A 26,805-nucleotide genomic window follows, 5' to 3' on the forward strand; every position below is an offset into this window, starting at 1 on the left:
CATCAAGAGGCTTTTTAGTTCCTCTTCACTTTCTGCCATAAGGGTGGTGTCATCTGCATATCTGAGGTTATTGATATTTCTCTTGGCAATCTTGATTCCAGCTTGTGCTTCTTCCAGCCCAGCGTTTCTCATGATGTAGTCTGCATATAAGTTAAATAAACAGGGTGACAATATACAGCCTTGACGTACTCCTTTTCCTATTTGGAACCAGTCTGTTGTTCCATGTCCAGTTCTAACTGTTGCTTCCTGACCTGCATATAGGTTTCTCAAAAGGCAGGTCAGGTGTCTGGTATTCCCATCTTTCAGAATTTTCCACAGTTTATTGTGATCCACACAGTCAAAGGCTTTGGCATAGTCAATAAAGCAGAAATAGATGTTTTTTTGGAACTCTCTTGCTTTTTCGATGATCCAGTGGATGTTGGCAACTTTTCAGAGTTCGGGGTATATATACATTGATTGAATTTCAGTAGATGCAGGGCTGTAACTCTATGCCTGATGAAAAGATAGTGCAAAGGGATAGAGAACAGAAATGACCCATATGCTGAGGTTTCAGTTCAGTTCAGTTGCTCAGTTGTGCCCGATGCTGAGGTTTAGGCCCTGTTTAATGCATGATCTCAGAATAACTAGTGAAACGAGTAGTTAAATGCAGTAATTTTCATTTTACTGAATTTGGTAGGCCTTTGATGATTGTATAGGCAAGACTTAAGGCAAAAGATAGGAACAAACATGAAGAAGACTTTAATCATAGTTTCTTCTACCATTAATGACAGGAAAGTTTTAGTAGAGTGAGATATATAATGATTGGAAAGGCTTTTAGGTTCTTTTAGTCCTTTTTATCTCTATTCACAAGATTCTTATTACTAATGATAAACATTAATTACAGGTCCTTCTTTAGCCACACATGCTGACATATTTTTGGGAGAGAGAGCTATAGAAATTTAACTCACGAAATAGACTCTTAAATACTTACAAGGAAAGAGCTTTTATTTTGGAATAATTTTAGACTTATGAAAAGTTGCATACAAAATAGATTGCTCTACTTTATGCATATTTTTTTCCTGAACCATTTGAAAGTAATAAAGACATAACTCTCCTTTACCCCTAAAGGGGCATATATCTACAACTATTCTTAAATATTTGTTCCATGGGCTGAATTGTGTCTCCCCAAAATTTATATGTTGAAGTCCTGACGCCTGGTACCTCATAATGTGAGGTATTTGGAGATAGGTCTTTCAAGAGATGACTAAGTTAAATGAGGTCATTAGGGCGGGGCCTAATCCAGCATGAGTGGTCTCCTTATGAGAAGAGATTAGTTGCAGACAGGCAGGGGAAGATGGTATGAAAGCACCAGAAGTGAACGGCAGGCTTCAAGCCAAGAGGAGAGGCCTTAGAAGAAATTAACCCTGCTAACACCTCCATCTCAGACTTCCAGCCTCCGGAATTGTGGAAAAATTAATCTCTGTTGTTTAAGTTACCCAGTCTTCAGTATTTTATCATGGCAGTTCTAGCAAACTAATACAACTTATACAGGATGACATAGGATAGCGTTTTAACATATTGCACAAAATGTGACTTCAAGAGAAGGCCTTCACATTGTCTAAAGCAATCTGGGTTAGTGTTAGGAGTTTCAACCTGTTTACCTTTTCTTTGTTTTGGGGAAAAAAATATCTGGAGTTGGGGGTGACTTGGGGTGTGTAGGTTGCTCAGTAAGAATGCCATTCTGTTGCTTAGCAGCAGACAAGAAAACCAAGAGTGTTTTTTTAAAAGTTGGAGTTATAAATGGAACACCTGCATCCAGTTTTGATTGCCTCACTTCAAGAATGATAGAGCATAAATTGAAAGAATCTGAAGAAGTGAAAAAACTGATTATAGGTGTTGTAGGGGACTGGTATATGACAGTAATCCATAGTGTGGTACAGCTACTGTTTACCTGGCCCATATGCTGGGACAGCGGTTTCAAGGACCCCACTGCCTTCATCTTCATGAACTAGGAGACAGACAAAAGCAGTTGATCTTTACTTCTGTTGAATATCAAAACTCACCTCTTATTTTCTTTTTTCTGTGCCGGTTTATATATAAGTAAAATGTGTACCACTCCCATCTGTTGATGGGAGCACCTGGGCTTTCCTACAGAAGATGCATGTCTTTTGAAAACAGTATGATTTGATTTAGTGCCATGAATTTGCTTTCTGACACATAGTTAATGGTGTTCTTCTGGCTGCATTCTTACTTGATTTAAAGAACACATTTATGTATATTGGTAAGTAGAAGCACAGATGGCCTTTATTTTGTTTATTTATTTTTGAAAGCTTTTGGCCAAGCCCCGGGACTGTGGGGTCTTAGCTGCCTGACCAGGGATCGAACCTGGACCCCCTGCAGTGGAAGTGTGCAGAGCCTCAACCACTGGACGGCATGGGAAGTCCCTGACCTTTCTTTTAGTAGAGCGAGTGCAGCTGACAAACTCAGGGGGAGGGATGGCCTCTCACCAGAGCCAGTGCTGATTGCTAACCAAGGTCAAGATCAAGAGGAACAGTTGAAGTAGGAAGAACCTACTTTGGTCACCTCTATGGATTAATGCAGGCTGTCGTTAGCTGTCACCTAAAATGCAGTCCATTTTAGAGAGCTTCATTTAGCTAGATAACCTGTAAAACAAAAGATATTAATAATTATTTGTTCTTAAACAGAATCAAGAATTAAGATTTTAATAATTTTTGATATATTCTAAAACAAACGTTTATTTTTTTTCCATTTATTTTTATTAGTTGGAGGCTAATTACTTTACAGTATTGCAGTGGTTTTTGTCATACATTGACATGAATCAGCCATGGGTTTACATGTGTTCCCCATCCCGATCCCCCCTTCCGCCTCCCTCCCCACCCCATCCCTCTGGGTCTTCCCAGTGCACCAGCCCTGAGCACTTGTCTCATGCATCCAACCTGGGTTGGTGATCTGTAAAACTAACAAACTTTTAAAAGTCCTTAATGTAGGTCTCCAGGAAAGAATATGGAAAAGAAGTTACACTTCTTTTCTATCTTGAACAGCTTTATAGAAGTGCCAGTGGAAATATGAGGCTTTTGGTGGAGGTGAGTGTGTGTGACCTGTGTGACTGGCTATGATTCAGCTACAGTGAGAAGCCTGTTGGCTTCTTGGGGGTCAGATTCATTATCATCCACCATCATGACAGTAAGTAGTATACCAGGTATAAGCAATCTACCTGGTAAGGACCCATTCGTTAGAGATAGCTGATTCTCTCACTGTTGGCACATCATAAGGGAAACCACATTACAGTTATGAGACCTGTGTAGTGAGTTTAGAATGAGAACAATGAGCATTATTTATGTGACTTAAATGCTTCAAGATGTCAGCACAAAACAGATTGATAATTTCCTCTTAACAGGAAGGAAAGGTATGCTTTTGGAAGAAGATTAAGTCTTTGGATAAGTGTATCCTCTTAACCTGAGCATCATTTAGATGAACAGTGTCAACCAAGTGTGCTTCAGACTTGTCTTCTATGCTCTCTAGACAATCCAACCCTTAACCCTCATATCAAAACATTCTTTCTGTTAATGTAGCAGTAACGTTACAGCCCAGTTCAGCTGGTATGCAAAATGCCATGACTTTTTGACTGCACATCTCTGCCATCATCCATCGTGGGTTGATATAGAAATTGATCGGTTTAGTCATCTGTGACCAAAGATGTGTTCAACTGTATTATTATAGGAGAGATCTACTACCATGGTAAAAATAAACTTTGAAATGAGACTATAGGGCACGGCAAATGTGTGTGATTTAGTCTTAGGTTTTGCTCTTTCACACACATTGGTTTTTGGAATTTGACACTGGAAAAGGTCAATTTACATTCCAACCCCAAAGAAGGGCATTGCCAAAGAATGTTCAAACTACCACACAATTGCACTCCTGCTAGCAAGGTAATGCTCAAAATCCTTCAAGCTAACCTTCAGCAGAACGTGAACCGAGAAATTCCAGATGTACAAGCTGGATTTAGAAAATGCAGAGGAACCAGATATCAAATTGCCAACATTCATTGGATTATACAGAAAGCAAGAGAATTCCAGAAAAACATGTGCTTCACTGACTATGTGAAAGCCTTTGACTGTGTGGATCACAACAAACTGGAAAATTCTTAAAGAGTTGGGAATACCAGACCACCTTAACTGTCTCCTGAGAAACCTATATGAAGGTCAAGAAGAACCAGAATCGGACATGGAACAGTGGACTGGTTCAGAATTGGAAAGGAGTATGACAAGGCTCTATATTGTCACTCTGCTTATTTAATTCACCCAAGATAGTTTCTTGGGCAAACTCTGGGAGATGGTGAGGGACAGGGAAGCCTTGTGCCCATGAAGTTGCAGAGTCAGACTCGACTGAGCGACTGAATAATGACATGATCTTGAACATTCTCTTTTTAGAGCTCAATCAGAAGTCTAACTTTTCTACCACAGTGTTGATATTCAGGTTTAACCTATTAAAGACAATATTGTTTTCAAGTTGTGGTTACGTATCAGTATATAAACTGTATCATATATTTAAACAGTTAAAAGAAACAGTTTACAGTAGATGATTTATCCAAACATCTATAAAGTAATTGAATTTAAATATCCTAAATATAGTTAGTTTCAAGTACTTTAAATAGTTCTTAAAATTCTTCAACTTTTAGTCTGTATTTCCCTTACCCAAATTTATTGATATTGGAATGCTGGGCCCCAAAAAAATTAAATTAGAGAAAGAGAAATTCACACATGTATGTGTATCTTAAATTTCAGTAATTTGAGTTATTGTGTTCTTGGATTTCTTTGGTGGTATTTCTTACGTAAATTTATAAATAGTCATTAGTGGATGTACTTTTCTCACATCTCATCTCATTACTTGTAGTTACTGCTCTGATGTGTTTGAAACATCATCCGTGAAAGCACATTTGTGATGAGGTGATGTCACTAGTCTATTTTAGTTAATATATGTTTGTGATATATAGACTTGTTATCTGTTTCATTAATATGCTGTCTAGGAATCATGTTTTAGAGTAGAAAATACTGATTTAAAAAATTCTATCATCCTGTATTAAGAGTGTTGTAAGTAAGGGTTGTATTTATTACTAAAGATAAGTAACAATTTTTAACTGTAAAAAATTTTAATTGTAAAATGTATTAACTAGTTATAATAATTATAAACCTACATTAATGTAAAATAGTGACCATAATATTGCATATGTGGGTTATATAAGGTGTCATTATATTATAAGATGTGCATGATATATATATAACTGTTATTCTACTAAGCTATAAATCTGGACTATCTAAAGCTTATATGTGAATATAATAAGCATCAGTTATCATTTTACTAAGTATTTTTGCTTAGCCCATTAGAAGTCTGGAAAAAAGGAGATTATGATAGGAGATTACTTTATGGATAGCATCTCTTAAACTGTCAATGAAAATTTGAATTTCTGTCTTCTTTCATCTTTTACGTATGCTTTTTAAATTATTTATTTATTTATTTTAGGCTGTGCTGGGTCTTCATGGCTGCATAGGCTCGGTTTAGTTTTGGTGAACAGCGGCTCTTGTTTAGGATGATGTGCAGGCTTCTCACTGCAGTGGTTTCTCTTGTTGCAGATCAGGCTCCAGGGTGCTAGGGCTTCAGTAGTTGTGGCGTGTGGGCTCAGTGTTTGGGACTCACGGGTTCTGGAGCACAGGCTTAACAGTTGTGCTGCAAGGGCTTAGCTGCTCCCGGCATGCGGGATCCTCCTGGGCCAGGCAATGCACCAGTGTCTCCTTCATCGGCAGGCGGCTTCTTTCCCACAAGCCACCAGGGAATCCCTCCTTTATTTCTTAATGAATTTCCTTGTAACACGTAGAGGCAATAATAATTCTCTGTAACCTATAGTTATCCATTGGACTTTGAAGCTGCTGATCAAGGCTAGTAGGTAGATTTCAGGTAGAATGCAAAAGGATTCTTTCTTTATGAATGGACATCCTACTACCAGGTGCCAGCATTCATCTCGCGCAGGGGTCCCCAGCCTCTGGGATCTAATGCCTGGTGATCTGAGGTAGAGCTGATGTAATGATAATAGAAGGAAAGTGCACAGTAAATGTAGTGCACTTGAGTCATCCCCAAACCGGTCCCCCCAACCCTGGTCCATGGAAGAATTATCTTCCAGGAAACCTGTCACTGGTGCCCAACAGGCTGGGGACGACTGACCTCGGGTATGTTTTGAAAATTCTGTGGAAGGAATTAACATGGATCCAGTCACTTCCCCTTTCCACAGCGGTTTAAATAACGTTGACCTTTGTTTAAAAATTGCAAACTCATTTGAAAATGAATCTGCTGCTTTGCATTATTAAAGCTACTAACTATTTAAATTGTATTTTAATTTTATAGAGCTGCTCTTATGCTTATATTGAATTGTCCAGGACTAACCAGCAGAATTTGTCAATTTGGGGACCTTGAAGGTATCTTAAATCTTTTAAATGAGAGGTTCATAAAATTGTTCAGTTTTTATTTCTGAATACCCTTTTTTGTGGTGCCTGTAATGTAGCTTTCACCCGTCTGTTTGTGTGCTCTAGAAGGGTAGAAGCTCCGCACGTAGTCATTAAGGTGGAATTGTTTTCTTAAGGTGGAGGCGGGCTCGTTCCTTCTGAGGGCAGTAAATATTTTCGACCTTGCAGGCCACATGGTCTCCGTCATAACTACTCAGCCCTGCTGCTGTAGAGTGAAAAATTATAAACAATACAGAAAGAAATGAGTGTGCCTTGTTTCAACAAAACTTTATTTACGAAAACAGACAATAGGCTAATTTGGCAATGAACAGTGTTTCATCAATTCCTGCTCTAAATCATTGAGTCTGTGGTCTCTTTAAAATCAGGTCATTTTATGTCCGGAAGGGAAGAGGCAGTTTTTGCTTTTTGCTTTATCATCAATAGTAGTACTTTCATTCTGAATGCTAATAGAATAGAGAAAAGAAAAGATACTAAAGATACTGTAGGAGGGGATTGGTTAACTGGATTTGGAGAGATTGCAGGCTGATCTATAGATGTGTGCTCTATACCTGGGAAAGATTGAAAGCAGGAAGAGAAGGGTACAACAGAGGATGAGATGGTTGGATGGCATCACTAACTCGATGGACATGAGTTTGAGCAAGCTCTAGGAGTTGGTGATGGACAGGGATGCCTGGCATGCTGCAGTCTTTGGGGTCGCAAAGAGTCAGACACAACTGAGTGACCGAACTGAACTGATATCTGGGTATTCCCACACTGTCTGGCTTATCATGAGCGCTGCTGGAGAAAGTCAGGAAGCTGTTAAGTTGTGCTTGCTCACCTCAGTGTTACCAATCAACCCTTTTATTTATCTCTATTTGACTCCTTGTCACATTCCTCACTGCATCTCTTCCAAGGTCATTCTTATCCCCTCATAGCTTGGTCTCAGCATTTGATCTCTCATCTCTTACTTAGGAAAGATGTGTGATATCATTCAATATGAATCTCTTATGTTCTATGTTAGTTCCTTTTTTAAGGTAGGAATGAAAAATGATCATTTTTATCTACAATTAAATGAATTTTTAATTCTCAATTGAATATGCAGACTGTGTAAGTTATTGTAAAATATTTGCCTAAATAAGTATAATTAGTCGTGAACAGCAAAGGAACTCAGCCATACATATACATGTATCTATTCTCCCCAAACACCCCTCCCACCCAGGCTGCCACATAACATTGAGCAGAGTTCCATGTACTATTCAGTACGTCCTTGTTGGTTATCCATTTTAAATATAGCACTAACTGCTATTTTTTTTTTTTTGGTTTTGTAACACTTGAAATAGATTAAACAGAGGTTGTATACTATCAGTTTTATTTTGTTAGATGTTAATTTAGCTCAAATATTTAGAAAGTTTGCCACATGTTTGAGTAGTAATTTTTTTTTTTTCGTTTATAAAAGAAAAACTAGAAATCTGAATGTTTTCCATTGCTTGCTTTAAAATTTGTCACAGTGGGCATGTAATCAAGTGCAATTTTGATTGTTTAGAGATGTTTCAGGAACCATGATTATGTAGCAGTCTCGCACACCTTTGGGTTTCTGTAGTGGTGAGACGTTTTCACTGCCCAGGATGGATGGGCTGAAATGGCAGGAACATGACTAGAAAGCACACATTACATACATTTCAGTCAGCATGTTGTTAGTGACAGGTGCTCGATGGTTGTTGGGATCCTTGTCAACAAAGAGGATCCTCTGACATTAAAGTCACCAGCTCCATCCTGATTTGGGGTGGCTATTGGCAGTTCCATCAGGCTGCGGCTGATCAGTGAATGTCAAAGCTGTGCTCTTCTACGCTGTCACCAGCTCTTGGTATTTTTTTTTTTTTTTTAGGGAGGGATGGTTTGGCTTATCTTGTTATTTCGTCTTCACCAGGCTTTCAAATTGCTTACCTTTGGGAAATGCACTGAGCGGTCATAGGGAATATAGGTGTCTTTAGGGCACGCAAAATCATATACAGAGTGACGACTTACGTGGAGACGAGCAATGATTACGTTGACTCCAAGCCAATCAATGGTGTGAACACCTGGGGACTCATTAAATGGCATTTGTGGTGTCTGTAACTGAGGTTTGAGCTCTGTTTCAGGAAAAGCAGTGACAGCCCTTAATGTCTAATTGACCTCTTCTCTTTGTTTCACTTTCTTTCTTTTTCCTTATTTGTGTCTGATGTGGGTCCCAATGGCAGCAAACAGCCCTGCTCAGCATTTTGAACTTCTGTTCAGACCTTCAGCACCTCAGTTTGGGTAGTTGTGTCATGGTAAGTATTGGAAAGTTCTTTTTTCTTCCCATGGGTGAATTTTATCCCGACTCACCCCACACCCTCCCGCAGCTTTTCAGATTTATGGTTAATAACTGTGCACCCCACTTTCAAACATTTTTCTTAAATCGAAGAGTTTGTCTTTGAAACATGGACATTACTTATCTGTGAGAACAAGGAAAGAAGTATAGTGTGGTGTAAAGTGGGTGGTTCTGCCTCAACTAAGATGGTATCTCAGACAAGCTATTTACCTCTCTGGGCTTCTTTACAAAATAATAAATCAATCATACCCGAATGTCAGTAGTTTGGTAACTTTTTCATGAGGCTAATTTTAGTTTTTGAGATCTGAGATTATTTCCTGGAAATTTTGATGATCGTAGATAAATTTATTTTGTTTGCTTTTATGTTTGTTTTACTGTCCTTATTGAGTAAGATAAAATGATGGACACCAGCCTATGTTGTTGCTCACGTATTTTTGAAGCGTCACTGGTCTGTGAAATCCAAAAGTCTAGGGACTATTGGAATAAATAATCTTGAGATTTAAAATTGTAGCTTACATGTCATTAAAAGAGTTCATGGCATGAATTAAATGTTTTTCAACTAAATGGCGTGGTTAGTAGTGCTGACACTTAAGGGACAGCAGAGCCCTTGGTGCGTGTGTGTGTGTGTGTGTGTGTGTGTGTGTGTGTGTGTTCTGTGTGTGCGTCTGTGTGTGTTCTGTGTGCGTGTGTGTGTGTGTGTGTGTGTGTTCTGTGTGCGTGCGTGTGTGTGTTCTGTGTGCGTGCATACACACTCAAAGGAAGTGCATCTCCCAGTGTAACTGACTGTGGAGCAATCAATTCCTCTTTATTTTCTTACCTGCCCCCGCCCCACACACACACACTCAAAGCAGATTCAGGAGATCCTAAATCATTCCAGTTTTGCACCACTTATTAGGAAGACCTCAATAAGCGGGATGGTTGCAAGATCAAAGTTTCTTAGGCCTTGTTAAACCACATGTATAGACTCAGGGGGGCTTCTTTGGTGTCTCCGACCGTAAAGAATCTGCCTGCAGTGCAGGAGACCTGGGTTTGATCCCTGGGTTAGGAAGATACCCTGGAGAAGGGAATTGCTACCCACTCTGATAGTCTTGCCTGGAAAATTCCATGGACAGAGAGCCTATCGGTCTACAGTCCATGGAGTTGCAAAGAGTCAGACATGACCGAGGGACTAACATTTTCACTTTCATAGGCTCAGGCTCATCTCGGTCTCTGGATCTTGGGAGCCTACTCACTCAGCATTAAGTTTTGTTTACTTCTGATCAACTTTTTACCTTAGTAAGCCATTTCATGGGCTTCTGTTGGGTCCTTCTAGTTTCTCTTCTAGATGAGCTCAGTGACATTCCATGGCACTTTCTGTGACAACACCAGCCAGTTACTGTCACTTGGATCTTTGCCTATGGTTAGCCCGCCTTCTTTAGATTGGTAAGGACCCTGTTTTATCTTTGGCTAGAGGTTTCTGCCTGTTAATTACCTCCCCATAAAGTAGAGCAGCATTCTCTAGAAAAACAGGCCTCTGATCACAGGCACTTTAGAGTTGGAATTATGTATGTTTGTAGTTGGAATTAGGTGTAGTAGCAGGCAACATTTTCCAAAGTTGACCTATGGAACATTTGTCCTAAAAGATATTCAATTTAGAAGGTTGTGTATTTATGGGAGAGAGTAGGGCAAATAGAAATTCTGGGTCAAAATTAGGAAACGATGCTCCTATATCCTCCTCCTGACATTTTCAATAGTATGCCCTACAATAAAGAGACAGTTTGCCTTTGCTTAAGCCAGTATTTTCTAGCTTTTCCTGACACTGAACCTGTTTTTCCATATTACATCTATGAATGTGTCCCACTCATTCCCGGAGACCCTGGCAGCCGCTACTCCCTCCTTCAACCCCTGCCACTATAATCACTCTCACAGCACCTTGTTTTATTATTTTACTTATCACTGTCTGAATTTATTTTGCTCACTTATCTGTTTGTATGTCTTTCCAAGAAATGTGAGCACAGTATTTTTTTTTTTTTTTGGTTTACGGTTGTTCTTGATGTCTGAAGTAGTGCTGGCACATTGTAGATGAAAATATGAATAAAGAAATAAACAAAAGGAAGTAATCATTGGAAATGTTTGCTGTTTCATTTCCTTTTGATGTCTGGTGATAATGCCAATACCTGATTATAACAAAAGCAAATAAAACTCTTAAAAAGAATCTGTTTAAAGAAACATCATTAAAACAGTCAAAGTCCATGGATAGCAGTGTTTAATTCTTGATTAGTAGAAGCTTTTCCCATGATCATGAGTTAAATCACTGGACACCTCTGATAACTGACAACAGCTAACGTATCACGATCTAAATTATTTTCAGGTTCCATTTTCAGTCTCCAAGGACCTCATTTAACCAAAACTAGTATCCTTATTAGTACTATCAACATATTCACTTACTATCTTAGAGCCTAGCAAAGTATAGGCCTTTATCAGGGAGAGCTTACATACCTATAAAGTGGCAACAGCACTGTCACAGTGGGAGGCACACAAATACATCGAATGATCCTCAGATTCTTCCAGAGTGCCTGAGGATTTCAGGCTGCCTTTGGATTTAATTCATTAACGTCCTGTCAGGAATTCTTTTAAGTGGATTTTTAAGGACGTGATTACTCTTGCTGTTTTATAAAACAGCGGCTGCTCTGGGAGATGAGTGAGCAGATCTGTATTATCTGCAATGTGGGGATGTTTACATGGAAGCAAACAACAGGAGATGATTAAGGATGTTTGAACATGCTCCAGACAGTTTCTGTTTCTGAGCATAGTGTGGGAAAGACTGAAATTACTTGATTTCCAGATTGAAGACTATGATGTGACAGCTAGCATGATAGGAGCCAAGTGTAAAAAACTCCAGACTCTGGATCTGTGGAGGTGTAAGAACATCACTGAGAACGGGATAGCAGAACTGGCTTCTGGGTGTCCACTTCTGGAGGAGCTTGACCTCGGCTGGTGCCCCACTCTGCAGAGCAGCACCGGGTGCTTCGCCAGACTGGCACGCCAGCTCCCAAACTTGCAGAAACTCTTTCTAACGGCTAACAGGTCGGTGTGTGACACAGACATCGAAGAACTGGCCTGTAATTGTACCAGATTACGCCAGCTGGACATATTAGGTAAGGTGCAGTCTGTAAGTTTTGTTTTAAAGCCTTGACATTAAAGCTAACCTCAGACATTTTATAAAGAAAAAAAAATCTTGGATGCAATCAAAATGTTGTTTTGATAATTATAAATGTCCTTAAGTAAGAGAGGGAGGGCAATAACAGAATTTTGTCATTGAACTTATCAGAAAGCTCTGAATAATCCTTAGTTCTTGATCTAGTGAGAAGAATGAGAGTTTGTATGAGCCGTGTTCTCCATTTTTATTGACAGATAAGAAATAATTCATTTGTATAATGAATTCAAGACACACACACACATGGCTTCTTGATGTTAAATTCTTGATTAAAGAATACTGTAAGTCTCTATCCCTGATGATTGTGCTTCTAGGAGTAGTTCTACCCTAAGGCAGAGCTATTGAAAATCCTTCCCAGTTCTGGGATTCCTTGTGTCTTTATTGCAATTTACAGCCAGAAACTGTGTGATATTTTGTTACTTCTGATGTTGGCCAGAATTGCTAGAATGCCACCGTTATAATTGCCCACACAGTTGTGAACTCAAAACACTTGCACTGTGTTTCTGGTAATCTATTAATACTAATAGATTAGTCCTTGAAGTTCTAGTTATATCTTTTCCTGTTTATTCAACATGTAACCAAAGGGAAACCTGAAGCTTTTCAGCACTGGTGTTTCTGGTTTCACTTAAAATCTCTCCACAGTCCAGGCTTATGGTACATTTGTAGGTGTTGCTTATATAGTCATATGTTACTTATCCAAGTTACTTACAGGCAGAAATTGTTTCTTAAAAACTTAGGAAGGGAAAATTAAGCCTATGGGATTAATAGTTACAAACTAAGTAACAAAGATATATATGCTAGAATTATATCCAGTATCTTATAATAACTTATAATGTAATATAATCTTCGAAAATTACTGAATCATTATACCACATACCTGAAACTAATACAGCATTATAAATCAACTATACTTCAGTAAAAGTAAATGCATTTTTAAAAATCAATAAAAGAAACAGTTGATTAACAAAAACTTAGGAAGAACTTCTTGTCTGTTATATACACACTTTCTGCTAGATTCTTCTTCTGTATTATATTCTCCTTCATCTTCATAGCTCAGAAAGCTGGATATCATTGTCTCTTCATAGTTGAGGGTGCTGGAGCCAGCAGTTAACATGTAACAGGGCGAGGGTCAAGTACAAGGATTTTGACCCCAGGATCAGTACTGTCTTTTCAAAACACGAAAACTTGCTTGTTTCTTTTCCTGCCTATTCACATTCTCCCTTGAATTAGCCTAGACTTTTTTATAAGATAAATATTTTGAAATGTTCAAAAAAAAAAAGTCAAAGTCACAGGGACGATGAGAAAAAGCAGCCAAAGGCCTTTTAAAATAATCATGAATTGCATCAGGCTTCACTTCAGAGAATGGTGCTAGTGTTGTTTAAAATCTATTTTACAGTCCCCCCTCTAAAAAACCCTCAGATAAACCCCAAAACATACTCTGGAGATGGAGAGTAGCCAGTATCTGAAAACGATGCTACCAGACTACAAAGATATAAGTTAACACTGATCCCAAAACAAAGCGCAGTTGTTATGGACCATGGGTTCTGTTGTCAGGTAGCCTAAGTTAGGTCCATGAATGTGTGAATTACTTTGACAGAGACATAAATACAAGTAAGAAGTATCATGACTTCTTTTGAAATATTTGTGACTTGCATGAACAAGGAAGTATCATTATTTATTTTGCTGAGTATAATTATATAATTTTCAATGGAAGATGACCATCATGCAAATATATTGGAGCATCTTATTTCAAATATAAAGAGCACAGTAAAAAAAAAAAATCACTAATAATAATTCATAATGTTACCAGTGATGTGACTGTATGCTTTATACTGTTCTGAGCATATTTTAACTTATTTAACCATCACCATAACCTTATGAGGTATTAATACATATATTAGCCACAGAGGAGAAAACAGGTGGAAACAGGTTAAATGATTTGTCCAGGGCTCCTGATAGTAAGGAACCTGGACTTGAACCAGAGTCTCTGCTAACCACCATGCTGTAATTTTATGTTTTTTGGTTTCTTTTCACCATCTAGTGTTAGAATCCTTATTGTTTTCTTTTAAAGGGGATTCTTAGTTAAACTATGCTGATATTCATTATTTTATTTGTCATTTTGTGATTAGCACATATGAACATTAAGTGGCATAGCTTCTTCATACTAAACATACTTATCTATCAGTACAAAGCTGAATAAGATAGAGTCCCTGTCTTCAGAGAGTTGATAACCTAGCAAGAAGGAGTAAAACAAGCATAAAAATAACTGTAATGCAAACTAGAAGCAAGTCTATCTTGATGAAGCTCAAAGCAAAAAGAAATATATATATGATTAGAGAAATAAGGAAGGGCTTAATTCAAAAGATTGATAGGGGACTGCCCTGGTGCTCCAGTGGTTGAGAATCCGTCTGTCAATGCAGGGGACACTGGTTCGATCCCTGGTCCAGGAAGATCCCACTTGCTGCGGGGCAACTGAGCCCATGTGCCCAACTCCGAAGCCCTGTTGTCTTAGAGCCCATGCTCTGCAAGAAGAGAGGCCACTGCAGTGAGAAGCCCACGTGCTACAGCTAGAGAGTAGCCCCTGCTACCGCACCTAGAGAAAGCCCACGCTTAGCAGCAGAGATCCAGCATAGCCAAAAATAAAGATACAGAATAATTTTTTAAAAGGCTAATAGGTATTTGAAAGATAGACTTAAAAAGTGAGCAGGAAATTGGGGGAGGAGGGCATTTTAGGCAGAAAGAACAGCATAAAGCAAAAGCAAAGCAGTTGAAATCACAGGATATCTTTAGTGAACAGGCAGTCTTATTTGATCTAATATGTTGGTATAATGGAGGGTATCATGGGGAGTTTTGAGCTCCAGGATGAGGAATCTGCACAAAACTAAACAAGAGCTCTTACTGGGCTTCAGTTAGTGGTATGAGGGATATATTTAGAGCTATGTTTTAGGAATCCTTACCTGGAAATGAGTAGTAGGTGACTTGGAGAAGGAAGAGATCAAAATCAGAGAGACTGGCTGCAATAATCCATCTAACGAGGGTCTACACCAGGGTAATGGCATTGGAAAATTAGCCACCATCCCTCATCCTTTCGTTGATGCACACCTATTGAGCATATATTGTGTTCGGCCTTGTTTTCAACACGGGAGATAGTCAGTGCCCTGAAGGAGCAGGCTGACTGAAAACAGAACTGTGTCCTGAGTCGACAGCAAAACAACAGCACAGGGCGTCCTGGAAGCGTGTGTCAGGGGACGCCGGCCAGTTAAACGTTCAGCCTCTGACTTCCTTCCCTGACGCTCTCTGGCTTTAGGAGCTCCGAATTCATCAGGAAAGACTTCCCTAGTGGCTCCGTGGTAAAGAGTCCAAGCTGCAACGCAGGAAACACAGGTTTGATCCCTGGGTCCAAAAAATCCCCTGGAGGAGGAAATGGCACCCACTCCAGTATTCTTGCCTAGGTAGTCCGATGGACAGAGGAGTCTGCTGGGCCACAGTCCATGGGCTCACAAAAGAGTTGGCCACGACTTAGCAACTGAACAACAACGGTTTATCAGGAAACTCAGATTCAAATGACCAAGACTGGCAAGTAGACAGCGGTCACAACCCTAAGTGAAAAAGTTCACAGGCGTCAGGGAACTTTTCTGATCTTAAATAACGAAATCCCCCTCAGGATAGCTTACAGTGTAGTGTTAGTCTCAGTCATGTCTGACTCTTTGCGACCCTTGGACTGTAGCCCACCAGACTCCTCTGTCCATGGAATTCTCAAGGCATGAATACTGGAGTGGGTGGACATTCCCTTCTCCAGGGAATCTGCCCGACCCAGTCTCCCACATTGCAGGCAGATTCTTTACCGTCTGAGCCACCAACTAAAGCATACGAAAAAGACAATTATCATGAAGATACAGGTGTCCGTCTCAGATCCCATGGGTAGAAGCTGGCTGTGGTCAGACCTCAGGAGGGACTGAAAACCGTCAAAAGGCAAGGGGGCTTTAGCTCTTTGTCCTGCCTTTTCCTGTCTTGCCTGCTGAGGCCCCCGGCCCCGATGCCCTCCCTCTGCTGCCTTAGGCTCTGTGTCTGCATCTCCCCCTGGTGCTGCTTTGTTTTTCTCTTGTCATGCTGACCATATCTGCTTCTCGGGGTGCACATGCCCAAATATAGCAACCCTGGCCCAGTTTTCCAGGTCTTTAGTTGAAGAGATTGAGTGGGCACTGGAGGCTTTCAGTTCAGTTCAGTCATCAGTCGTGTCCGACTCTTGGCGATCCCATGAATCACAGCACACCAGGCCTCCCTGTCCATCACCAACTCCCGGAGTCGGTGATGCCATCCAGCCATCTCATCCTCTGTCGTCCCCTTCTCCTGCCCCCAATCCCTCCCAGCATCAGGGTCTTTTCCAATAAGTCAGCTCTTTGCATGAGGTGGCCAAAGTATTGGAGTTTCAGCTTCAGCATCAGTCCTTCCAATGAACACCCAGGACTGATCTCCTTTAGGATGGACCAGTTGGATTTCCTTGCAGTCCAAGGGACTCTCAAGAGTCTTCTCCAACACCACAGTTCAAAAGCATCAATTTTTCTGCGCTCAGCTTTCTTCACAGTCCAGCTCTCACATTCATACATGACCACTGGAAAAACCATAGCCTTGACCAGAAGGACGTTTGTTGGCAAAGTAATGTCTCTGCTTTTTAATATGCTATCTAGGTTGGTCATAACTTTCCTTCCAAGACTAAATCCCAATTCTGAATTCCTGGAGGATCTGCATTGGTTTGCCACAGGGCTGGTCACAGTCAGGATAGCAGTATAGTCACAGCTTCTAGAGTCTGTGGCGGGGAGGGGAGGAGATAGGATTTCTCACAGCAAAAGGCATAGACTACTGTTTCAGAAACTTTAATCTTCATCCCACAAATCTATATGCAATACCATTGTGGGTTTTTTTCCCCCCTCCCTAGAAAATCTGTAGTTACAACACATGACATCTTAGAGCCTAGTCATATTTGGTATGTATTGAATGCCTGCCATGTATCAGGTGCTTTACATAATTTATATGATTTATATTCCATCTGAATACCCCATAATCACTTGAAATTTATTATGAGCTAAATAGTACTCATCAGCCATCATTTGTCTTCCAGTCGTGCCATTTTATACTTACTGTAAAATGTATCAAGTCGTATTGTACGTATTTGCTTTCAGCTCTGGTCAATGAGTTCTTTAAGGCAGGCACGTGTCTTACTCATCTTTGTGTCTCTAGTTCCCTGAGACAGAAATTTCTACAGGGTAGTCGCTCAGTAATTGCACTGCATGGAACTAGAGGTTGAATCATTGTTAAGTATTGAGGCCCGATTTGACCCACGGGTTCAGGAAAATGAGATGTGCAAACAGTTTTGAACTGGAATGAACAGCAATAGGGAAGTCTGGAGGAGCTGATTGGAAAGGGTGGGAGGTAGGAATGAAAATCAAATGGGTAGGTTATTGATGAAATTCAGGTCCTAGATTCACCAACTTGGCTGGAAAAAAACTTTTGACAGGACAATTTCAATATGAAGTCTTTTAAGAAATGTTTTTAATTCTTAAAAGGCTATTTTAAATGTATTTTAAGTAATTCACAAAAGGAACTCTTCATCAGGATATTATACACATGTTGTGTAATGTTTTGTTCTGTATTGTTTTTAAACAGGAACTAGAATGGTAAGCCCGGCATCCTTAAGAAAACTCCTGGAATCTTGCAAAGATCTGTCCTTGCTCGATGTGTCCTTCTGTTCTCAGATCGATAACAGAGCAGTGCTGGAACTCAGTGCAAGCTTTCCCAAAGTGTTCATTAAAAAGAGCTTTACCCAGTGACTCCGTGTATGTCCTGTGATAAAATGAATGTGCTTTTTCAGGGTTTTGTTTGGGGGTTGGTTTTATTTCGTTTTTATAATGGTGGGCATGTCTTAATGTCCCATTAAGACATTTGTGAATTTTAAAGAAAAATGTGGAATTGTCCCTTAAATCACTGAATCAATGATTTAAACAAATGTTTTCACAAAATAATGTAAGCACTTTCCTTCAAGAATATTTGAGTGGCTCATATTATTTTTATCTTATGTTAATCAGTGGTATAATGCTTTAGTCTGTAACTACATGTTTGATAAAAGTAATATGGAAACATTTTAACTTATTTTGCAAGGAGCCCTTTGGACAATAAAGTATCATGATATTTATGCAAAAATAAAATTAATTTTCCACACCTCCATGTAAGGATGCCTTATTAATAATAAGCCTTATGACCTGACCAGTGTTCTGTTTGGTATGTACAAAATTGTCAGAGTTGTGTGAAGGAAGAATCTTATTTTTCATCTGTTAAGGTTATTTTTTAAGTTGATGTACTAATTATTCAAGTTGAAAGTTTTTAGTTTCTCCACTTTTCTTCTGATATATTTATCTATTTTACTGTTGGATAATAACTATAAAAAGATGGGCAAAAATAAGAACAAGAGGTCCTAAATGAAATAATTTTACAACTGCTCGGCAGATGCCTTAAAAATTTGCCAGAGGGAAAGGTTTAAGTCATCTGAATTATATGTGGATTTTATTTATTTGTTTTTTCTGTGCCCCAGTGCCTTAAATAACCAGAAATCAGGTATAGTGGAGGAAACAAAGCAAAGAAACATTGTTTTGTTGATTGTAAATTGATTTAGTTCTGCTGCTAAGAAAGTAGACAAAATATTTTGTGGAAAGAAAAAGCAGGGCTGTTCCAAATACCAAACTAATATTAAATGTTTAGTGTAACAAAATTTATTTTCCCACACAGGGCAACGTGTTAATTTCCAATATCCACACATCCTAGAGTGATCCTGTAGAACTCTGCTGTCCAGCGCAGCAGCCACTAGCCACATGTGGCTGTTTTATTTAACTTGAATTTAATTAAAAATTCCATTCCTAGGTTGTACTAGCCACATTTCAAGTGTTCAGTAGTTCCCCGAGGCTAGTGGTTATCATATTGGACAGCACTACTGTATAATTTCTTGTTATAAGATGTAGTCATTTAAGAAGAAGCATATTTGGGTTAAAAATTAGCATAGTTAATATATATCTCTAGGAAATTTTTGAAGATACTCTCAATAGTGTATATAGGAAAGCATTTTTACCCCTACCAAAGTTCTTAAGCTAGTGAATTTATACATATGGGAAATAGTAGGCATTCAGTAAATAGTTATTGAATGAATAAGAATATATTATTGAATTCAGCCATATGTCAAATTTTAAAATTATAAATTACAAGTAGTACTGTGCCTATTCTTTCATAGAATATAAAGAATGTAGTATGTGACATTTAAAATATTAAAATAGTAATCCAGTCTCCTTCACATAAGAAACCACTGTATGAGTGTTGCTGTCCTTTTGATACGCCCCACATCTTCTGTTTGATGGCAGAAGCAAAGGGCAGTAAGAAAAGGGCTTGCTTATTCTCTATTCCTATCTTCAAGCACTTGCTTTTCACTCAGGAATGTAGGTAAGCATCTTAAATGTCTGTTTCAGTGGAGGATGGAATTTATGATTTGACTACCACCTGGGTGAAGTAGTGCTTCTCTCTTAAGCTAACAGCTGTCACTGAATTAATACTTCCCGTGAGGCACTCTTTCCTGTGGATTGCATTTATAACTCGTTTAGTCTTCATAATAACCCTGTGTGATAGATATCATTGGTTACTCCCATTTACAGATGAGGAAACTAAGACAAAGAAAGATCAAAGAACTTATGACCATAGCTGCTCCTGGCAGAGCCAAGCATACACACCCAAGCCATCTGGCCTTAGATACTGTACGGTCAGTCTGTGCTTTAAAAGTGTCCAGGTGAGGCATCTGGTTCTAGGGCAGAGGTTGGCAAACATTTTCTGTAAAGATCTGGATACTGAATATTTCAGGCAGACCTGGATACTGAATACCGTGGGCTAAGAGACAAAAAAATTGAGATTATTTTGTAAGTACGTATGTAACTAAAGAGAAAATGAATTTCCACAAAATTTTTATTGACAGAATTCAAAACATAAAAACAATTGAAGTTTTCTGTATTGCAGTTCTAGTAACAGAAAGAAATACTTTGGAGGAGGGTAACATTTCACTTAGTTTGGAGTCAGTGTTAATATTTCCTGTCATCAAAATAGAAAAAAATTGATTGTACATATTCATCTGTTAATGTTCATCTGCAGTGAGATTTTACATATTTTGTCTTTGAAAATATCTTTTCATACAGATAAGGATTGCCAAATACATTAATCCATGAGAATATGATTTTCATGGAGCCGATTTATCACTTGGAAGGCATTAATAGAATTTCATTAGGTTCTTTCTTCCTTTGATATTTTCCTTTCAGGATATTACACTGTAGATTATTCACTTCCCGACTCACTTCCTGATTGAAGTTTAGGTGGAAGTTCCTCAATTGCACAATTGAATAGATTTTGACAAGTAGGTATTTTCTTTACACTTCCGTTCAGAGATCCAGAAAACACTGCCAGACTTACTGTTGGAACTCAGAAAATACATCTGCTGCAAATTCATGTGAGAACGGGGCTCCTGTCATTTGTCTTACCTTCCCATAGCACAGGAAGTAATAAAGCAGCTCTGTGTTAACTTTATGATTCGGTGTTAGTCGTCATCAATATTACTTTGTTGTATTAAGTTTCACATATAAGCACTCTTTTGCTCGCTTCACCTCTGGAGCTTCTGATTCAGCTGTTGTTGTTAGTCACTAAGTTGTGCCCGACTCTTTGTGACCCCATGGACTGTAGCCCACCAGGCTTCTCTGTCCATGGGATTTCTCAGGCAGGAATACTGGAGTGTGTTGCCATTTCCTTCTCCAGGGTATCTTCCTGACCCGGGGATGAAACCCACATCTCCTGCATTGTCTGGCAGATTCTTTAACTCTGAGCCACCTGGGGAGCCTTCTGAGTCGGTAGAATTTGCGCTTCTAATACTGGCTAGGCATTGCTGCTCCTGCTGAGGGCCACCCTTTGAGAAACACTGCCCTACAGTTCTCCTTAAGTCTGAGTCTTCCCCTTAATCCCAGTGAATCCACATACAGTGGGAATAACTACTGTCATATTGTTGTGCACCGGTTCAGTGTTTGGCTGAATTCATTACAAAACATTATCAAGCCTGCAACAAAAGCTAAATTCCAAAGCCATTTAGTTTTCTGTAATAGTAGTTGAGGGCATTTCTTCTAGTTCAGAAAAATCTCAATATCAGCTCTGATCTCAAAAACTCACAATAAAACTACCACTGTTTAGCTGTTGTATGAGAGGACAAATAAAGATATTCAGCTTCTTTATCTGATGAAAAATAGCAGAACTAACGATGGTTAGATGAAGTTCTCCACTGATATTGCTATTCCAGTAGCACAATAACACAATATTAAGTCATATATATTTCATGAAGTACTTGTTGATGAATAATACAGTAAACAATTGTAGGTTTTAAACTGCATTGTCACAAACTTTGTAAGTTTGACCAACTAAACCTTTTGTTTTTTGCTCCACACATATTTTTACCACCACTGGTTGTAACACATCTTAGCAGATTCTACTTTAGGTTATACTGAATTCATATTTTCTTAACTTACTAGAAAATATTCTTGTCTGTTAATTGTTCCATGCAGACCACTCATAGAAACCAACTCTTCAGTCACTTCAACCTTGGCATTGACTCATCAAATAAATAATGATAACTTGGCAGTATCAGTAACATCTGTTGACACATCAAGAGCCAAGGAGAACCACTCAGAATCATTTGCTTTGGTTTTGTATTGACTAATGTTTTTCCCAGTGTTCTCAATTCTTTGGGCCAAAAGGCTAATTTATTAGTCCTAAGCACGTTTACTTTGGACACATTTCTTCAGCTGATGAATCAAAAACAATTTAATTAACTCACCATTGGTAAAAGGCTTTCCTTGCTTGACTAACAAATGAGCCACTTATAAACTTACTTTGCAGCTTTATTTTCATTTTTTAATTTTTGCAAAGACATTTTGCTGTGATAAGATACCTTGTTTTAAATTTTCTAATTTTTCTGACCATTGCATTCCTATGAATTGAGACTACTGTGGTGAGTGCTTAGTATGGTGATTCTCATGTAGGTAATAGTCTTTCAGAGTGGCTACAGTGTCACTGCGTTTTAAACACAATGCTTTGCCATCTAATTCGGTAACAAAATAATCCATACTCCTCTCTGCCTTAAATACATGACACTTGAATTTACTTTTCTCTTTTGTTGTTCCAACTTTATGGGTATGCACTGGTAATAAAAACTTAAAATACTGTGGAGTGACAATACGTGTGGCATTCAGAATGCTGGTAGCAATAACTGTATCACTACGATTTGTAATGTGCCGAGCAGCAGTGCAGAGTGATGAGAGCATCAGGTGGGTCTCTGTCGCTGCTACTCAGTTCTGCCATTGCAGTCTGGAAGCCACCAGCGACAAGAAGTGAATACGTGTAGTAACATTCCAGTAAAACTGTATTTCTAGACACTTAAAGTTGAATTTCATATTTTCATGTGTATAATTATTTTGATATGTTTATTACTCGCTTTTTTATAATGGAAATGATAAAAAAACATTTTTAAGTTGCAGTCTGAATTTGGCTTGTGGGCCTAATTTTTGACCCCTTTAGGAGGAGATTCTGAAATCAGTTAATGCAGCTTTGCCCGTTCCTAATTTTACAAATCAGAATCAAGCCTGTTCTCAGCTTTTATCTTTTTCATTTCACCATTTAGATTTTAGAATTAAGAACAATATTTTGCTAACTTAAGCTAAACTAAGCTAAGTGAAAGTTGCTCAGTTGTGTCCGATTCTTTGTAACCCCATCAACTATGCAGTCCATGGAATTCTCCATGCCAGAATACTGGGGTGGGTAGCCATTCCCTTCTCCAGGGTATCTTCCTGACCCAGGCATCAAACCAACGTTTCCTTTGTTGCAGGCAGATTCTTTACCAGCTGAGTGACCACGAAAGCCATTTTGCTGACTTAGAGAAAATAAAACTTCCACCATGACAAGAATTTTGGATCTTTTGATTGAGATATTTTTTGTTGAGGTATATTTGACAATTAAGAATTGTATATATTTTAAGGTATACAATTTGATGATTTGATATACATTGTGAAAAAAAATCACCACATTCAAGCTAATTTATATATCCTCCTATTCAGATAGTTAACACTTTTTTTTGGTGGTGACAGTAAGATCCACCCTGTTAGCGAATTTTAAGGATACAGTGCAGTATTGGTAACTTTAGTCACATTGTTGTACATTAAGTCTCCAGAACTTATTATGCTTAACTGAAACTTTGTGCTTTTTCACCAACATCTCCCCATTTCTCCCTCCTGAGTCCCTGGTAACCACCATTATATTCTCTGTTTCTATGAATTTGACTAGGTTAGATTTCACATAGAAGTGAGATCATGCAGTATTTTTTTCTGACTTGTTTCACTTAGCACAATGTCCTCCAGTTTTATCCATGTTGTAGATAGCAGGATTTCTTTTTTAAGGCTAAATAATATTCTATTTTACACATAGATGTACCACATGTTTTTATTCATTCTCTTAACAGACATTTATGTTGTTTCCATATCTTGGCTTCTGTGAATGTGTCAATAATGCTGAAATGAATGTGGAAGTGCAGATTCTCAGAAATGGGATTGCTGGATGCTGTGGTATTTCTGTTTTTACTTTTTTGAGGAACCTCCATATTATTTTTATAAAGGCCATACCAATTTATATTCCTACCAACAGTGTACAAGGGTTCCCTTAATAAAAGTGAATATGTAGATTATCCATTAAAGTTTAAAGCCTGATGACCTATTATTGCTAGCATTGTCAACTGACTTTTTAAATTTTTTATTATTATTTATCTTGGAATTTTGGTAAGACAAATGACTTTTTCCTGGTGGCTCTTAATAGACAAAGATATCTCCCTGACTTTGGGAGCATAATTAAAGGATCCTCTCAATTTAAATTGCTTGTGTAAAAATGCACAATATGCAGCAAAATGTTCAGGCAGTTAAAATTCTTCCTTTCCTTTGGAGTGATTAATTTTGAGCCAATACATAGCAAAGCAAAACTGATTTCTTGGCAGAATTATTTTTATTTTTTCGTGTTTCCCTAGGAATTGACTTAGAAACTGAAAACTCATATTTGCAAGTGTAAAAAATACTAACCAAGAAAGTCAGTAAAAATTACATACCATGTATATTATTCGTGAATTTTCTGGATTTTCATTTTTTACTTTAAGGCATTAAAGGATGCCTATTACTGACAGAGTAATTTTCAAAGCCATTTATCAGTGTTGCATCTTAGTTCTCCTCCATTTAGCACATTTAATATTGATACTTCAGAATAACTCTTTTTTTAAGTTATTCCAAAAATTTTGTCAGTGACCCCTAACAGATTGTTATCTATTGCCAAAACACTATTCTAGCAGCTCTGGTTTTATACGTGTAGCCCAGTTCTCTATTAATGTTACTAAGCAAATGAGGTGATTGGCACCTATAGTTGCAAGTCAAAAGGGAAGAGATAAATTACTTTAATCAGAGATGATTTATTATGTATATTTTATATACTGCTTTATAAATGTGGATAGAGGCCAAGATTTTTCCTTTGGCACAGCAGAGTGTCTTTAATATTTTTGCTTATAAGTCTAAATTTTTGGCTTAAATTTTTGTGCATATGAATGCAATTAATGGTTTATTTGATTTTGAAAAGAAAAAGGCTATTATGTTAAAATTGACATTTTCAGATGAAGGAAGATTTTTATCAATGTATTTGGTAAAGTAAATTAGTGCAGTCTTAGCTGTAAAATTTTTAAGGGAAAATTTTAAAGCGAAACAGTCATATGATCAGATAAGTTATATAGATTACACCAAAGAAAAAAATAGCTCTGTTACAAATGAGCATCTGTACAGGCAACTGACTGAGATGTTTAAAATTTTATTTGTATAAAAATGCTGTTCAGTGCCTAATGATTTTTATTGTTCATATTATTCTGTACTTTAGAATAATAAGATAAGCTTGAGTATCTCATTAGCTCACTTTCAAAACTGATCATTTCAGGACACTGCTGAATATAATGGAAGGTTTGGGTAAATAGGTTTGTGTCACAGTCTCTATGAAATTAGACGAGAATAAGCCTGGAAGATAAGCTATCATCTATGTGCTGAACAGTAGCAATCCATCCTTATGCTATGAAATGCCATCGGCTCGGGTGCATTCTGTAAACTGTAAAATTACATGAGTCTGCAATTAAACTGTAAACTGCAGTCACACTGTTATTTACTTTTCCTTTATACTTTCTCAGTAGTTACCCCAAATAAGATTTATCCACTTGCAGTTTGTTTGTTATTAGTTTAATATAGTGTTTTCCTACTTTTAGTTATAAAGTATCGTGTACTGTGGTAGCTGCTTTTTCTAGAAGCCAATTACTTCACTACCAGTTAAGCTCCTATGTTGTCCCACAGTTTTTAGTAACACCCAAACTACTACTAGTGAGCTAGACTGGAATAAATGACAAGATAAAACACATTCATCCATCCATTTAGTCAACTGTATGTATTGACACTGATAGCTCAGTTGGTAAAGAATTCACCTGCAATGCAGATGGTTCAATTCCTGGGTCAGGAAGATCTGCTGGAGAAGGGATAGGCTACCCACTCCGGTATTCTTAGGCTTCTCTTGTGGCTTAACTGGTAAAGCATTTGCCTGCAATGCAGGAGGCCTGGGTTTGATCCCTGGGTTGGGAAGATCCCCTAAAGAAGGGAAAGGCTACCCACTCTAGTATTCTGGCCTAGAGAACTCCATGGATGTATGGTTAGCTCCTAAGTTGTTCCACAGTCTTTAGTCACACCCAAACTACTTCTAGTGAGCCAGACTGGAATAAATGTCACAAGAAAAAACACATTCATCCATCCATTTAGTCAACAGTATATATTGACAACAAAACTATTTTGCTACGTGTGCTAGGCAAAGATTAGGGGTGGGGCAGGTTTGCAGAATGTGTATAAATAACTACAAAGTAATTTTCAAAAATGTTTATGTGCCAAGAAAAAATTTTATGGTGAATAAGCACGGGATGCAGGTCAGGAAGCAACAGTTAGAACTGGACATGGAACAACAGACTGGTTCCAGATAGGAAAAGGAGTACGTCAAGGCTGTATATCGTCACCCTGCTTATTTAACTTATATGCAGAATACATCATGAGAAAGGCTGGGCTGGAAGAAGCACAAGCTGGAATCAAGATTGCCAAGAGAAATATCAATAACCTCAGATATGCAGATGACACCACCCTTATGGCAGAAAGTGAAGAGGAACTAAAAGCCTCTTGATGAAAGTGAAAGAGGAGAGTGAAAAAGTTGGCTTAAAGCTCAACATTCAGAAAACTACGATCATGGCATCTGGTCCCATCACTTCATGGGAAATAGATGGGGAAACAGTGGAAACAGTGTCAGAATTTATTTTTTGGGCCTCCAAAATCACTGCAGATGGTGACTGCAGCCATGAAATTAAAAGACGCTTGCTCCTTGGAAGGAAAGTTATGACCAACCTAGATAGCATATTAAAAAGCAGGATTGGGGGCAGAAGGAGAAGGGGATGACAAAGGATGAGATGGCTGGATGGCATCACCGACTTGATGGACATGAGTTTGAGTGAACTCTGAGAGTTGGTGATGGACAGGGAGGCCTGGCGTGCTGCGATTCATGGGGTCGCAAAGAGTCAGACGCAACTGAGCGACAAAGTATGGGATACA

At 38.4% G+C, this 26,805-nt stretch overlaps 1 protein-coding gene across 3 annotated transcripts in view; it reads left to right on the plus strand.

The window, feature by feature from the left end:
• Positions 1-18,256, plus strand: part of FBXL4 (F-box and leucine rich repeat protein 4) — a 73,863-nt gene extending 55,607 nt beyond the window's left edge. For all 3 annotated transcript variants that reach the window (XM_020899772.2, XM_020899770.2, XM_070450074.1), the window contains 3 exons: positions 8,732-8,803; positions 11,669-11,981; positions 17,705-18,256. In XM_020899772.2, coding sequence (XP_020755431.2) covers positions 8,732-8,803; positions 11,669-11,981; positions 17,705-17,868 — 549 coding nt within the window. In that variant the 3' untranslated portion in view covers positions 17,869-18,256. The remainder of the gene's footprint in view (positions 1-8,731; positions 8,804-11,668; positions 11,982-17,704) is intronic.
• Positions 18,257-26,805: the final 8,549 nt, after the last annotated feature.

The sequence above is a fragment of the Odocoileus virginianus genome, chromosome 19 (assembly GCF_023699985.2).
Source record: "Odocoileus virginianus isolate 20LAN1187 ecotype Illinois chromosome 19, Ovbor_1.2, whole genome shotgun sequence".
In the NCBI taxonomy this organism is placed as follows: Eukaryota; Metazoa; Chordata; class Mammalia; order Artiodactyla; family Cervidae; genus Odocoileus; species Odocoileus virginianus.